Raw genomic sequence first — 16,443 nt, 5'->3', positions numbered from 1 at the left:
TGCTCGTCCTGCCACATGCGCACCAGGGGGCGCGCACGACGGCGTGGGTGAAGAAATGTTTATGAAATGTGTTTGATAGGTTTTTGTAGGAACAATTTGTAGCGACCTCAGGTTATTTCGGTTCGGTGCACTTGCCTCGGCCAGTTTATACTACCAGTCAGTTTGACTGGTTACAACCTTATGTGTGGCTTGCAAAATATTTTTATTTCAAACTGAAACAAACAAACTGTGAAATAAATACTCTAGGATATTTCAGATCAGCGATTGCGTTACCGTATGAAACTGATTAGGAGGAAATATTAAAGAGAAGATAAACCTACCTCAAGAATAAACACATTTGTTGTGCTATCCAGAATAGATTAGGAGAGCAAGTGAATTGCAACACTACTGTTATGACAAAACCCAACAGAAGTAATTGAAACATGACATTGACACGAAAAAACGGTCTCATCGGATTGCCCAGACTGAGCGTGATAGCCATCTGTTCAGACTGACGGTGAATGCGGTTTTACTAATCCACCAAGATATTTCGTAGTTTTGTATCTTTTAATCTACGTAGAAGCTTGCTTAGTAGGCTTTTTTTTAAACTGCGAACACATATGAGGACGTAATCATAAAGCAACTGTTTTACAATACAGTCGTATGTCATCAATCAACGTATACATTTGCCGTCTACTTTATCATGTATAATCTAACACCCACCTGATCTTAAGTGGTCACATAAAAACCTCTGAGTGAACAGCACCTCCACCTGTTGGATATCCACAGTTGCAAAGAAGTTTTCCCCTTTTTGAACTACTGTAGATTCTGCGGTTTGACAACCACCACATCCTCACACCAGATGTATACTATATAATTCAACATATCTTTATCTGAGGTAAAATGCTGTGCAAAACTTGTAAAACAATAAATAATTTAATAAACTATTTTATAGGCTTTCAATAGATTATTCTCTTGAGGTAAAAAGGCACACAAGTGGAAATCATTCAGTCCAATTAATTTGACAACGTGTATTACGATGACCTGAGGTTCTATGATTAAAATATGGAATATTTTAACTGAGATTAGTTTTTAATGTTGTGACAACCGGGACCTGTCCAGATAAGCAGTGTTGTTGCGTCAGCACGAGAAACCAGCCTGCTGAAAATCGTCCCAAATATTAAGAAGTTGACTGGGTCTAAAGCCCGTAACGATTATGCGTTTTGCAAAAGTACATCTGTCGTACTCCAGGCGACGGATCTCAAACAGGTTTCTGTAAGGCAACAGGGTCCATGAGAATATGGGACGGATATTTAAGACATTTAGACACAATCCCACATAAACGTCTTCCAAAGGAATCGGACGCACAAATCTGGACGCCAGTGCTATTTTCCGAGCCAGGTCAATGGAAAAGACATAGCCAGCTCCAGACACATACGGTGGAAGTTTGTTTTCGGGATACAGTTCCTCGGATAGGTACCACTTACTGTGTATATCCCTGCGAGGCCGAGCGTCAGTAATGACTGAGCCTGTGATATAATCCTGCTTCTCAGCCTGGCTGTGAAGGTACTCTACAAGATAAGGCACGTTGAGAAAAATGTCAGCGTCGATCTTCATGGCGTATCGGGCTGAAGTACAGTATGTAGCCAACCAGTTCATCATCATCATCGTTTTGATGGTTAGATTATGGTAAGTATCCAGGAAATCCATTTGGATGATGTCACCATATTCCCGGCTCTCCTCGAGAAGATCCCGCTGCAGACTTTTGTTGGGCTCCCGTGGTTCCCCGATGAAAAACAACCTGGCAATGTTCACGTGTCGAACTACATTTTCTTGACCCCATGTGCCCCTGATAGCTAGCCGCGACTGACGGTCTTCCTGTGTCACTGGAATCATGAGCACAAGAAAAGGCTGTGTCACTTTGCATAGCTCGGGCTGGTTGAGCATATGTTTGTAAGTTGACGGCGAGATGACCTCGTATAGCTCTTTTCTTATAGGAGTCAGCCGCTTCGAAGGGCCAGGTGCTTCTTTCAAAAACAGATAAATTAAAACGGCAGTTATACTAGCAAACATCAAGTACTTAAGCAGCTCACACTTCAAAATCTTTAGCATCGTTAGAACGAACGATGATAAAGTCTTTGAAACGAAACTTCCAAGTCACTAGCGCGCCAAACCTATAACGTATACAAACGTTAGACACTGACTGCAAATCTTTAGGTTTAGGATTCGAGTTGAGTGCCAGACCATTGTTGCATAAAGCCAACGGAGTAAGTTTTCAGTCGTTTCCGACCTTACAAAGCCTGTTAACCTTCATATTGTCTCTTTGCAACTAGTAACAGGCCACTCCCAAAGCTTCCGTAAATACACATGTTCGGTGTCGTCGCGCCGGGCAGAGCATACCAACTCGCAGGCTCGGACTGACGAACAGCGCCCTACGCCGAACGACAGTTCCCGGGCAAACGCCAGATGAAAAAGCGGTTGTGTGTAGTAATTCCTGTGGGATTCAGCACAGTCATCTCTTAATTCATTCTGCATTCTCACGTAATATAGCATTTTCTCTGTTGTAAAATTTAAGGTAATAAAACGTTCCATATAAAACAGGCGAAGTTTATTAAATGATCACTATAACGTGTTTTTTTTTTTTAAAAACGGAATCAATTTTATTGTAATGGGGTTACAGAGAAACACCTGTTTTTCACCCAGTTTAAAACAGACAGATAAACATACAAACAAACAAAAATATTCAAATAGCAAACAAGTGACTTAATTTACACAGGTAATCCATAGGGATCAGTGGTTTAGTCTATAGCAGGGAAGATGTTGGGGGGGGAACACAAAGACTCACTCTGTATATTAATTCATTTTGTGTACAATACTTTTATATAAATGTACAATGTTGATTTAAACAATGAAAATGGCCTTTTAAAGTAATCATCTGTTGAACAATATTACCTTATGACTCTGAATCGTTATATGTTCTTATAACTGGCCAACATGAGCTTGCTTACTTCAGTCATATACTGATATAGGTCCTGCCTTTACTTTTGCGCCTGTTGTCAATTTACCTTTGAACAATTGACAAAAATAAAAATAAAACTTATAATCAGTTCAGTTACAGTACCGCAGAATCACCAGCACAGAATGAACCCCTGTACTCTCGTAAGCGAATCCAATGTACATTGTGCGGGAATCCACTGGGCGCTATTACGTTACTGCTGTGTGCACTAGGCTAAACATTTACCAAACAAAAGTGGATGATGGTGGAGCAGTCCATTGTGAAATCCAAGCTGTGTCATCACTGTAGTTCTCAGCTATGTTTACAATGGGCCGCACATGCCACCAGGCAGGGCAGGGGTGGGTGAAAGGGGAAGATGGGAGTAGTTATGATACATCACACAGAATAATACAGATTTTAAAAAATGCTCTGGACCTTCCTGCTGGATGACTGAAACATGAAAGGCTGTTCGTTTGTAATGCAAACCACTGTAGAGTTCCCAGACAGTGGACAAGACCACATGCATACAATCAGCCCTCTTTTATCAAACCAAACAGGAAACACCATGGCCAGACGGACTACGGAGAAAGATGTCATATTTTGTTCTCAGAGTTGACAGTGACAAGCGAGACTCAGGGCCACGCCTCCCACCACTGTCGCTTCAGATGTGTGGCACGGAGAGTCTGACGGCAGTCTTTGGTGCATGTTATTAGGACACATTGGCACGGCACTGGAGTGTCTAAGAGTTGATTGGTTAAGCACTGAGTGGGGATAGGGGGAACTGGTACTGCACACAGGACCAGGGAACAAGGGATTGGAGACGCTATTTTAAACTGGGTTACTACAAGCAAAAAGCAAAGGGGCAGAGAGAGAGAGAGAGAGAGAGAGAGAACGTGGTCCATCCTTCTGCCAAGAGCTTTGGTAACTGAAGGAGTTGAGCTGATGCAATAGGGGCAGGATGACAGAGTGTGTGTGTGCGCGCGCGTGTGTGTGTGTGTGTGTGTGTGTGTGTGTGTGTGTGTGTGTGTGTGTGTGTGTGTGTGCGCGCACGTGTGTGCACGCAGTTGCTTTACGACCGCTTTCTCCTGCCCTCAAAATTCCTGAAGTTGGCCGGCCTGATCTTCATCTCAGCAAACTCGATGGAGTGCTCATGACCCTTCCAGTGAAACCAATTCACGCCCTGCAGAAAAAGACAAGCATAAGTGCTAATATGGGTGGGCTCGAGGATTCTACCTCATCCCTGTGCCATCTGGGCTGCTCCGATGATGAGCACTTGCAATGTCTCACATGTCATACCTTGCTGTGGCTGTTGTCCCCATATCTTCCCATGATATTGACCCGGTGACAGTTCTTATACCAGAAGGCTCCCTTGTATGAGAGGGCACAGTTTGTGACCGCAATGTCATTATCGTGATCATAAGTTGAGAAGGGACGGCCATTGTGGTAGGTCATTGAATCACCTGGGAAAGAGGATCACCAAAGTATAATTATTATAATGGAAACTGATCATCATTACACACAGAAAAGGGCTAATCCCTCAGTATACTTATACTCCTTTGACTACGATTCCATTCAGGAGGCAAATAAATACAGATTTTGCTGTGGAATTTCTTTATTTTGTATTTAATTGAATGGCATTCTACTTAAAAAAAATATAACAGAACCTACAGTCCACGGTGAAACTGAGTCTTTATATATTTTCAGGTACTGTGGTGCCCATTACTGCTCACATGTAAAAACAAAACTTCTGCGCATGTGTGTTAAACGGAATGCATGTTTATAATGGAGGCTTACCCGCAGTACCGCTGTAGCCACCAACATGGACCTTGTACCGACTGCGCGGCTCTGAGACAGAGAACTTGTCATAGTGCGCATAGGCAGATTCGCCCTTGTCTCTCAGATCCACCCTGAGCTCATACTGGCCATGAGACGTGATCTTATGCAGGTTTGAGAGACCTGGCCGGAACAAGGAGAACAACATGAATCTAAACCCTTGAGGTAAGAGTTTCATCTCAATATCACCGTGTTATATTGTGTCCACCAACATGCAGTGCATTATATTATGGCTCATGCCATGGTTTTGACAGAAAATAAACATTCAGTAATTCAGTGCTGCTGATTTTCCTGTGCAGGCATTTTTATATGGTCCATACCAAGCCAGAATTCATCATTCATGTCCCCAAAGCCTGCAGTGTAATTCCTCCAGTTGCGGAAGAAGTCCAGTTTACCACTTTGCCTTCTGACAAATACCTGCAGCCAAATACCAGGTTAATTCCACCTGATCACAACCCCCTGAGTGTGTCTTACATTCCTCATAAAATGGACCAATATGATCAATCAGTGCTAGCAAACGGTGTGCTCACCATCCAGCCGCCTCCATCTGTGCTCATGTCACAGTACACCTGCAGGGGCTGGCTTTCATCACCACGCAGATAAATAGTGTACAGACCAGAGGTGGTGTCTCCGTTCAGCAGAGCCTGCGAGCAGTCCTTGGGGTGTCTGTACAGCACTCCGACTGTGTGTGTGTGTGTGTGTGTGTGTGTGTGTGTGTGGGTGAGAGAGAGAGAGAGAGAGAGTTAATTATGTGTCATCAAGCAATATGAACAACATTTCATGATGTCAACAAAGGTATATTATCTTTAGTCCACAGCTTTCTACTGCAGAGTTCAGAGGGCAAATAGACATTTGGATCTGATGACGTGCCATAACAGTTAGCATGTAGTAATCAGCGATGTGGTAATCCATCAGTTAATTTAAATGGCTTCAGAACCAGCCATGTACTGACTGGAGTGGTCTTACTGTTCCAACAGCATGGCATGAATTGAGCTTGCACAGGTCTTTCTGAGCAATGCATATCTAAGACCTCAAAGAACGCTCTAACAACTGAAAGCTTTCAGCGTAACCAATAGGGATGGATGCATCAAGTGGCCATTAACAAGCGTGTTCACTGTTTCGTCTCTGAGGAAGGCACGTGGGGGTTGACTCACTGGTGGTGAAGAGGGTGGAGATGATACGGCTCCTCATGGGCCCAGAGATGGCCTGCAGGCGAACAGCATATTGGGTGGAGGCGCTGAGCTGGCCCATGCTGTAAGACGTTGACGCAGGGCTGAGCACCACCTCCTGTAACAGGACACCACAGTCAACTACAGCATGGCACTTTCCAACCCAACCATCTGGGTATCGCTGGGTGACTTATAAAAATCCGATTTTTAAAAACTTAAACAGGTTAAACATTTAGGTTTGTCAAAGTGAAACTGGGAAACAACATCGGAGAACAATTTTCTGAAATATTGGGTACATATTGTAATCTCTCTGGACTAGAACACCCCTGAATCTCAGACATCACCAGATGGGCTGCTGTTGTGTTCCACTGACCCGGACTGTACCATCTGCAGATTCATAGGTGAGGATGTAGCCATTAATCTCTGCCCGTGGTGCCCTCCATGTTAGCATGGCACTCTCTGTCTGGATGTTGCTGGCTGCCAGGTCCTGAGGTGCATCCACAGCTACAGGAGAAGACACACATTTGGGACTGGCATCATACCTGATCTTCATCTTGGCATAAGATAGAGTAACACTTTCCTCAACGCAGGGGAAACGAAGGCAGCAAAGTGTGTCATAATTTAGCCTGAATTAACATGGGGCTCAATGAGATCTAGAAGTAAACTGAAAATGAAAAAGGCATGGCAAAATACATTCCAAATGTTGGCATTCCATTCCAGGGATTAGCCATGTGGATAAATTCATTTATAAGTGAATCTGAATGGCTATATAACTTACAAATGTAGCACGTGTTTTCAAAGATTATCTTTCTTCTTTGCACTACCCTGAGTTCTCACAGGTGCTTGTGCTTGTGTGTGTGTGTGTGTGTGTGTGTGTGTGTGTGTGTGTGTTTTACCCGTGGTGAACTCTGTGGTGGTGGCGGCACTCTTAGCGGCTTCTCTCACTGCATAGACTTTAACGGTGTAGTCCATGGCAGGGTTGAGAGAGGTCATCTCAAACTCCACAATGTTTCCAGACACCCTTTCCATAACTGGGGGAACTACAAAAGCAAAACACACAAGTGCCGTGATCAAAGAGAGGATTTAACTGAGCTTGAAATTTAACTCCCACTACAGAATTCCCAGAGGAATTACATTTTCCATTTATATAAACTCAGGGGCTTGCCGGTTATATACTGCACAGTTTAGCATTTACCTTCACAATAAAGGACTTGGTAATTAGCCAATGGTTCTCAGGTGTGGTAAACTCAAACACTAAACAGTGCTGTAGTGATCCTGCATGCCTGGCAAGCTTGCATTCTATCTATTAGAATGGAATTCCATGTATTACAATGGGAATGCCAACGCAGGTGTGAACTATAGTATAACATTACCAGTATCTGCACTGTAGGTAATCACGTATCCATCCACCGTGGCAATGGTAGGCTGCCAGAGAAGCAGCGCCTCAGTATCTGTGACATTGACGGCAATGAGACCCCGAGGCTTGTCCAGAGCTGATAGGAAACACACACACACACACACACAAACAAACATACATCAGTTCCCAGAACTGCACATCTAAAAATGGCAAAGCAGTAAAACAAGTTCTAAGATGATATATCTGCTGCTGGCACAACCTCTATAGTGCAAGGTATTGTGTAACACTTAGAAATGTAAGATTGGACTTCTTAGTCCCATTTGTTAATTTTTGTAATTAAAGTTTGTAACTCTTTTAGCTGATTGTTTTATTGATTTAGGATTTTATTATTTTTATTTTCAGATTGATCTTTTCATTTATCACCTTTATGACTTTGATATACTCCAATATATTACTGTAGTGAGACAAATCAAACCCACGTGTGGGTGTGTGAATATTGTACCTGTTGTAACATTATCAGAGCCTGGCTCACTCTCCTCCAGGCCCTTCACAGCCGTGATGGTCACCTGGTAGGTCACCCCAGGGGTCAAGTTGGACAGTACAGTTTGGGACTCTCCACCATCCACTGTAATTGTCATCGGACTGCCTGGAGGGGGCGACAGATATCCAGCTTTTTTTATTTTTTGCGATGGAGGGTGTTTAATTCATGCATTTGATGCAAACTGTCACAAGAGGGCAGCACTATGTAAGGACTTTAGGCTGCAAACAGAGAAAGAAATTGATGAGGAAAACAGGCTGATTTTATGGATTAAGGCTCACAACAGAGGATGCGCTTGTGTCCTCTTATGATCCGAAACGTTGAGCAGATAATATCTTGGCCAAAAAGGACACTCTGTAACTGTGTGGGAGTTTAAGGACCTAACATTTTTGCACACATCATGCCAGTTTCTTATATAAGAAACTGAACTTCATAAATCCCACACAAACAAATTAAACCCTGAAATTCCACATTAACAGAAGTCAAGTGGATAAAACTAGTTTGTCTAATATTGTAAGCTTCTTGTGTTAAATTGCAACAGCTGCAGAGAAAAAGGCTGATCCGAGATGAGTTTGCAGATCTGAATCTAGCACTTCTATTAGCCCAGCTTATACCAAACCTCACGTGGAGAAGCGCTTATGCTTTAGAAAATACGATTCTCTGTGGAAGGCCAAATAGCACAAGGCAGTGAGGCAGAACACTTATGCTGTGTAGTGAACACTTACCTCCCTGGAGGGGCACGTAGGTGACCTGGTAACTGTCCACACGGGCACGGGGCACAGTCCAGTGAACAGTAGCTGAGGTGTCGGTAACATCAGAGAAGCGAATGCCCTTTGGTGTTCCAAGGCCTTGCAGGTGATGCCATATCATAAGACAAAACAAGCAGGGCAAAAAACAAAGCGTTAGAGTCTGTATCGACACATGCTGGACAGCTGTGTTTGGAGCAAGTCCAAGCAGCCTGTACAGTAATGCACAAAAGTGAGATGTTAGTGCTAAGCAGGGTATGACACTTCTTAAAATAATCACAACTGATAAGAGGATTGAGGTTAACATCGAGAGGGTAAGACAGGAAAAAACATCGTCGGGAGACAAGCACACACAAAAAAAATACAGACCTTGTAGCCATTTGTCAGTGCCATACCACAGAATCTTGTGTGACAGACACAGGGAGATTAACTTGCCCCCATTACGGCGGCACAATGGTGAGACATGCCAGCGTGAGACTGGAGAGGAAAGAGAGGCCCCCCAGGGACAGAGCCGGAGAAGCAGAGACAGGCACACATTCAGGACGAACACGGAGCAGTTTAATCTGGCCAACAGGACAGCCGGCGAAAGGCATACAGGGCAGGAAGACTGAGAGAGCAACAGAGAGCGTGACGAGAAAAAAGCAACAGGATGCCAGGCGGAAAAAGATTTTAGTATGTTTGAGTCTCATCAACAACTCTGTGGATTCAAACCCCATTTCGATTCTAAACTGTGGTTAGGATTGGCCATTTTATCCACTAGCCTGCGGGCCTGTGGTCATTAGTGTAACCCAGGACTAGGAAAAGAAATGACATGAAGACAGATACGACACACAAACAGATGTGCACCTGACGCAAGGCTCATTTTGGTTTGGTATGCGAAAAATACAATGTATGCAACAGCTGTTGGTGATGTGAAGAAACCACTACAGAAACAAGGTTAGGTTTTGGACAAAACCTCTAAAGTGTTGACAACGTTCTGTGAGAAGCATAGAACACTGTGAAGAGATACCGAACAAGGACTGATTAGGTCAAGGTGTTGCCATTGCTGGCTTGCAGCGACTGCTTGTACAAAATATGTCCAAATACCTGTTTGAGCCATGCCCAAAATAGGCTGGAAGTTCCGTCCTGCAATTATCCCAGAGAGCTCAATTTCATACTCGGTGTCCTCAGTGAGACCAGAGACTTCTTCCAATCTCTTTTCGCCAGACACACTCAAAAGTTTTGACTGGCCTAATCCGCTCGAATCAGTGATTTTGATATTAAATGCTTCGAAGATGTCTTTTGGGGCTGTCCACTCCAGCGTAAAACCGTCCGGCTTGGCATTGGAGATAAAGAGATGTTCCACCTCGGGTTCTGCTTCTAGGTGGATAAAGCAATACAGATGTTCTCCCTTCTGTGGGCTCCAAACATATTCTCAACTGGTTATAGCAGCAGCAGGAGCAGATTAGATTTTTTCAAGGCCCAGACCACACTTAATCACTGTGCATGCTTAATTGGGTGAATTGTTATTTGGTGTAAATTTCTGTGAGTGCAGACATCAACACTGTTATGCCACTGAACAACTTTGTAATTAGAAGAACATGCAAAGAGAAAAGCTTCAAAAGCATGAATGTATTGAACAATTTTCAGAAAAGCATCCTCAGAGACAATGTGATACACATGCTGTAATAAATGTGATATACAAGTACATAACATTAAGAATATTTTTAGACCCTTCCGGCTGATCTGATCAAAAAACGATCATGTTTTCTAAAACATGTCATGTCATTACCACCACGTAAATGTGGTTAGCCATAGACACAGACAAAGTCTGTACAATTGCTGTTTTCCAAGTCATCTAAGGTCATGACCACATGAAGTTTGATCTGTGGAACAACTTTTTTTTCCAGCTTACCATAAGCTTTCTTCTATGCATGAATGGACAAAGAAAAAGTGTGTGTAACAAAATATCCTTTGAAGTAATCCATAATTCATCTCTATGTATTGTTTGGTACGGATTACTAGACTCACCATCATCCTCAAGAGAAGCCTGGCAGGTTAATCTCCCATGTCAGACAAATATAGAGTGCTATAACAGTACCGCCACCTGACCCACAAACATTTCACTGTCTCACGAACCATATCACCTCTCGATATAAGCATGGTCTTTCTGAGAGCAGCAATGTTTGGAAAGCAAAAACACCATCCCCCACTGGACCAATATATAAGCAAATGCTTGAAAGCACTAATATATGCTGATGTTTGTCTGTACTATGCCTCTTATTAATTGAGGGAAAAATCTTGTGGAAGAAGGCAAGGGTAAGAAGACCAGCTATGGCTGGATGACACCAACAGAGTACCATCCAACCGAGTCAACACAGCGCTTAGCAAAACCACTGGTCTCCTAAACCAGACCCATTATTCAGAAGCTGCTTTAACTTATCCGCTCAGTTCAGCAAAGATGGGGCCTCAACATACTTGACCGGACTGAACCTCTTCTTCCTCTCGGGTCACAGATGACGTGAGACTCGCAAGCTATTTGTTGTGAGGAGGAGAAGTGGTTGGAAATGAGAGCGTAATTCCTGTGGAGCTGTCACTCTTCATTAGCATAGAGCGCTAGCTTGTGAGACTGTTAGGAGGAGTGTCGGGGAGGGGGGTTGTGTGTGGGTGTTTTAGGAGTGCTAACTTGGTAACTGCAGATCGCGTTCATCGAACTGGTCTCTGTAAAGTGTCTCCGCTCAGACAAAGAGTTGTCTGTTTGTGGGGGAGGAACCAGGCTCGCCAGCTAACCTGCAGAACTGAGGTCCGCAGGCGCTAATGCTGGATCAGAAATCGCTCAGCTCACTAACCTGATGGGCTGTGTAGAGCATCTTATTTCTCTGCCTGTTCTTATAGCCTGGCTGGTGTAGTTAAATATCAGCAGACACTTCCACTAAGAACATGGCCATTGATTCTCTAACTCACTCTTGCACATTTACAGGAATGAGTTAAAAGGGCGTGCTTTGGGGTGAATAATGCTTAGCAGCTAGACTAATTTCAGTCTAATCAGTTTGCCTTTTTCATTTCACCTATTAGCATGCATACTTGAGAGTCTTGCCGCCACTGCTTCCCCTGCAGCAGCCGCTTAATAAATGCCAAGAAAATGTGTGAAAGTGAGGCTTGGGAATGAAGGCAGTGGCGGAGTTAGAAAACTGGGTCTGCATACTGACGAGATCTTTCACAACAAATGACAAAAACTCCTTGGGATCACGTCCCTGGCAGGCCTTTGCTACCCAGTAGGCAGTATTATTCGCTGAGTAACCAGTCAAAAGGCGAAACTACGACTGGAAGCTAACGGCCAGCGTCAACACATAATGTGGTGGGCAGTGGCGCCATCACAGCTGTGTTGCTGGAAATATATTCATCTTCCATCCTTGGAAAGTCAAGCTTTGTCCGCCATATTGTTAGTACTTAAATGCAAAACACCGTGCACTGGCATGCTTACAACATGCATTGTAGACTGCAGCCCATTATAAATAAAAGGCTTTTATTAGCTTGACTTGACTTTGGCTGATATGTGTAAATATGTGTAAAGGCTGTGATCATAGAGAGGGTTTGTCCTGTGCACCTGCAGGCTTTGACTGTGTTAAGACACGTCAGAATGTGGAGGGTCCATTAGCCTATGCTTCTGCAGGTGTGCGTCGAGTGTGAGCATGCTCCAGCACGTATGTGGCTATAGAAGTGTGCGTTGGAACCTTAAAACATTAGGATTAGAGCTGGAAAAAGCTCTGCTCACCTAGGCTGCATTGTTCGTGTAGCTGCAGATACATCAAAAATCTGGGTGGGTTTCCACTTTTCAGTGAAAACCCCATTAATAGCCAAAAAAAGTGGTAATACAATTTTTGAGGACAATCATTTGAATAAGCGCTTTTGCATCTTATTTTAGTGTGACTGGATATAGGTCTATTTTATGCATGCTTTTTTTAGTTCACATTGCTAGGTTAATTGCTGTAGCATGAAATATTAAATGGTAAAATATTAGATTGTATCCAGTATGTTATACACAGGTAAAAGGAATTAGACTGAGTGGCTTCCTGAGAATATGTTAATTTGTAGGGAAGATGGATCAAGGAAACGGTGCTAGAAGGAGACCAGACGCTCCAGCATCTAGTGAACGACGGTACCTGTAATGGCCTCTGCAAACACTGGCTCTAAGAGATCCCCCCTGTACAGCCCATACAGAGAGACCCTGTAGAAGGTGCTGGGAGAGAGGCCATAGACTGCCAAGTTGAATTCCTGTCCACTCAGGGTGTGGTTCTGGCCTTCAGAGAGGCCGTCAGGGTCCACCAACTCCACCAGGAAGCCTTCAAGCTCCCCTCTCTCCAGTTCCCAGGAAATATTGAAGCTGTCCCAGGATACCTCTGAGATGGTGACGTTGCCCACCAGGGGCTTTTCATCGTCTGGGTGATAAACAGCAGAGATTAAGCAGGTGGGAATTTGAGCAGAGGTTAAGCGAATGAGCCTGGGCAACTGATGATCAGGAAAATATCTGCAGAGATGGTAGGAGAGGAAGTCACTGGAAGAAGTCAGGTCCATTCTGTCACTTAATTCTTCAACTTTAGTGTTCTGTTTTTATTGCTCGTGTGGTACCACACTCATAAAATATTACAGACATTCTTGAACAAGTAAAAAACCTATGTGAATAAAAACTGGGTGAACACTTACCACTGATACCATGAAGACACTGTTCCTTAATGCTCTACCATTTTTATTTTACATCAGCAGAAAAGAAAAAAAAAAATCTCTTTTTTGCCCTTTAGATATTTTAGATCTCTGGTAGCTAAAAAAAAAAACCTCTTACCACATGGACATTCCGATTAGGCAAAAGCAGTGGGAAAGATTCGATCAACTGTTAACTTTTTTTAAGTCCACTTCTGTAAGCCAACTATTTCAAATTATCCTGGAGTACCTTGTCCCTTCTGTGAGCAAGGTGTAATAAATGTCTGCTGATATCCAATTCAGCTCCATCTGTTCCATGCAGAGTGAACATCTGCCCATGCAACGAAGCAGTGGCACATAACGTTACTGAAGTCTGCAGTGATAAAACAGACCCATTCGCAAACTTGCCCTTTGGTCTACACCCATTAACGACAGCCATGCACCCGACTAAGGCAGCTCTGGTATTAATGGCTCCAATAGAAGCCATTAATTTCTGAAGTTTCTGCGTAGTCCGCAGGAGCAGAAGTACGCTGAACACTTCAAATGCAGGAGGCAGCCATGCAGGGTGGACAAGTTGGAGCTGAATATCACCTCACTCCTTTAGCATGCAGGAGAGAGTGGAGCACATAGCTCGGGAGGAGACACCCAAGAGCCTGCTATTATCCCCTCAGTGCACAATAAAGTGGGCACAAACATGATGGTCAAATGGAATGAAAGACAAAGAATGGCATGAATGGTCTTCCCAGGCATCAGATGAGAATTTGCTTATGAAAGCTAAGTTCATAGGGGAGACTTTCAATTAGAGGAATTATCGCATTAATCACTGTCCATGGTAGTCCTTGGGATGTTTTTGAATGAATGAATCACTATGAATTTAGCTCCTTTTTGCCTTTTCGTCGTTGTAAACGCAAGACTCAGCTCCGTATGCCTGAAGATAAGGCCTTCACTCCACATGCAGGTATAGATAAATAGAGATGGAATGAAGTGGCTTTTTATGACAAGCCAGAATTATCTAAAAAACACTGTGACCAAGGCCCTCTTCTGTTCATGCAAGGGGTTTTGCTCTGTTATTTGCAGTCTTCACCACAATACATGGTGTAAGCATTTACTGACATATTTTAAAATCACTATTCTCAAAAGCTGGGTTTTCTACCTGGAAAGAATAATTGTATTTTATATTACACACACACACACACACACACACACACACACACACACACACATATACATATATATATATATATATATATATATATATATACATACATACATATATATATATATATATATATACACATATACACACACATACATACATATATACATACATACATACATACACACACATATATGTGTGTATGTATATATACACACACACACACACACACACACACACACACACATACATATATATATATATATATATATATATATATTATATACACACACACTCATATACATACACATACATATATTCATATATACACGCACAAACACACACACACACACACAAGTATATATATATATATATATATATATATATATATATATATATATATATATATATATATATATATATATATATATATATAGACCCAGTTATGTGATTCTCTGATAAATGCACTCTGCTGAATGTCCCTTGCTGACCACAAAGAGCAGGTGTCTCAACATTTGAGCTGAGGTTTTCCATACTAGACATTTGAGCTAAGGTTCATGATACTAGACATTTGAGCTGAGGTTCATGATACTAGACATTTGAGCTGAGGTTCATGATTCTTGATCTTGATTCTTGAGGCCCCAAGTGAGTGTCCATGGGGAGAAAAGGCCCAGATCGAAAGGAATCCTGCACTCACCTCCCCCCATCGTACAGTGTACGATCCATGCTTGTACTCCGTGTCCGGGGCCAATAATGGCAGCAGAAATGAATCCGTGGGATTATGGTGCTGCTGATTTTGGAGACAATGTTTTACCAGGCGCCTCACCATGGGGCCTATTTATTACCCCGGCCCTCCATTCATTCTGGTTAAATCACACAAAACCAGAGGGGAGTGGCCTCGTTTCGACAATCATCACATGAATGAGCTTTGTGTGCGTGTGGCACAGTCCATATCTATCCCCCTACAACAGCCAGTTCTCAAAAAGTGAATGTATTTGTTCTTTTCCATTTTCCATTTGAGATTCCCAAGTTGCATAACAAGGGTAATTTTTTTGCAAAAAAAAATTTGGTTTGGATGTTCAAGCAAAACTTCAACTGCAGAATCTTAAAAATGTCAATCATTTGTATTTGTCTTTCCCTTGGTGCTCTAAGACATAAAATAATTCCACATGTTGTGAATGAAGGACTGTGGGGGCACTGGAGATGTATTTGAACAAAGAATTCAATTCATTCTTCAGCCTGGCTTTGGTGCATGGCGACAAACTGATTATATGGATGAAAAGATCTCCCTGGCGAAGGGGTTCAGAGACAGAGAAGCTAAAATTCAATTGACATAGCTCTGTGTAGGCTACCTGCACCCTCCATAAGATGATAATTTTGGTGGAGAATTAATTTCTTCATCTGCAGTTGTTGGTGACCAGATGAACAAAGTAGCCCATGCAACACCCTTTATGGTCAAGATCTTAGGCCAGAGATCAAAGCCTGTTCTACACAAACATAACTGTACACAGAAAGTACACACACATTTCTCTAAGTCACAACTATCCAAGGGAAAAACATTTAGCACTACATATAGGTTCAGCAGTGGAGAAGTGGTCATATTAGTGAGCTGTAAAGTGTAAAGGACTGACCCGTGGATGCTCTGAGGCTGGCTGAAGCGCTTTTCTTCCGCCCTCGTTCCGATGTAAGGTTGATGATGTAGAGCATGCCAGGGCTCAAGTTCATCAGGGTGTAGGTGCTGGTAGCCCCTGGGACCTCCATCTCGGCCCTGTGGCCATCGGCAGACACCAACACCAGTCTGTAGATGTCGATCTTGGCCACTGGCCTCTTCCACTTCAGCACCAGCATGGTTTCTGAGCTCTCGGTCACCTCTAGATCCTTAGGGGCATCAAGATCTGAGAAGGAACGTTCAGTTTCATTCAGGTAAGCTTACTAGCTACATTCAGAACTAAATATGATTGTGATCTGCTGGGGTCTAATGAAGTTTGGCCAA

General features: G+C 43.0%; 2 protein-coding genes across 4 annotated transcripts in view; both read right to left on the bottom strand.

The window, feature by feature from the left end:
- Positions 1-95: 95 nt before the first annotated feature.
- On the bottom strand, positions 96-2,293 carry si:ch73-195i19.3 (beta-1,3-galactosyltransferase 2). The gene has a single exon (XM_027010871.2). The coding sequence runs from the start codon at positions 2,089-2,091 to the stop codon at positions 1,120-1,122; it is 972 nt and encodes a 323-aa protein (XP_026866672.2). The 5' UTR covers positions 2,092-2,293; the 3' UTR covers positions 96-1,119.
- A 758-nt stretch (positions 2,294-3,051) lies between these two features.
- tnc (tenascin C) overlaps positions 3,052-16,443 on the bottom strand; it is a 33,231-nt gene continuing 19,839 nt past the window's right edge. The window contains exons 10-23 of one of the 3 annotated variants that reach the window (XM_027010842.2): positions 16,082-16,345; positions 12,760-13,035; positions 9,704-9,976; positions 8,597-8,719; positions 7,836-7,979; positions 7,350-7,469; positions 6,873-7,016; positions 6,350-6,480; positions 5,962-6,094; positions 5,338-5,489; positions 5,128-5,224; positions 4,769-4,930; positions 4,271-4,434; positions 3,052-4,154 (exon numbers count right to left, since the gene is read on the bottom strand). In XM_027010842.2, the coding sequence (XP_026866643.2) occupies positions 4,044-4,154; positions 4,271-4,434; positions 4,769-4,930; positions 5,128-5,224; positions 5,338-5,489; positions 5,962-6,094; positions 6,350-6,480; positions 6,873-7,016; positions 7,350-7,469; positions 7,836-7,979; positions 8,597-8,719; positions 9,704-9,976; positions 12,760-13,035; positions 16,082-16,345 (2,294 nt within the window). In that variant the 3' untranslated portion in view covers positions 3,052-4,043. The remainder of the gene's footprint in view (positions 4,155-4,270; positions 4,435-4,768; positions 4,931-5,127; positions 5,225-5,337; positions 5,490-5,961; positions 6,095-6,349; positions 6,481-6,872; positions 7,017-7,349; positions 7,470-7,835; positions 7,980-8,596; positions 8,720-9,703; positions 9,977-12,759; positions 13,036-16,081; positions 16,346-16,443) is intronic. The other 2 variants (XM_027010843.2, XM_027010844.2) reach the window with 2 other exon arrangements.

The sequence above is a fragment of the Electrophorus electricus genome, chromosome 9 (genome assembly GCF_013358815.1).
Source record: "Electrophorus electricus isolate fEleEle1 chromosome 9, fEleEle1.pri, whole genome shotgun sequence".
NCBI lineage: Eukaryota > Metazoa > Chordata > Actinopteri > Gymnotiformes > Gymnotidae > Electrophorus > Electrophorus electricus.
Note: the sequence above shows the minus strand (reverse complement) of the source record. Positions and strands in the feature narration are given on the sequence as shown.

Coding starts and splice junctions, on each gene's coding strand:
- si:ch73-195i19.3 (XM_027010871.2), bottom strand. CDS start 2,091: ATGCTAAAGATTTTGAAGTGTGAGCTGCTTAAGTACTTGATGTTTGCT.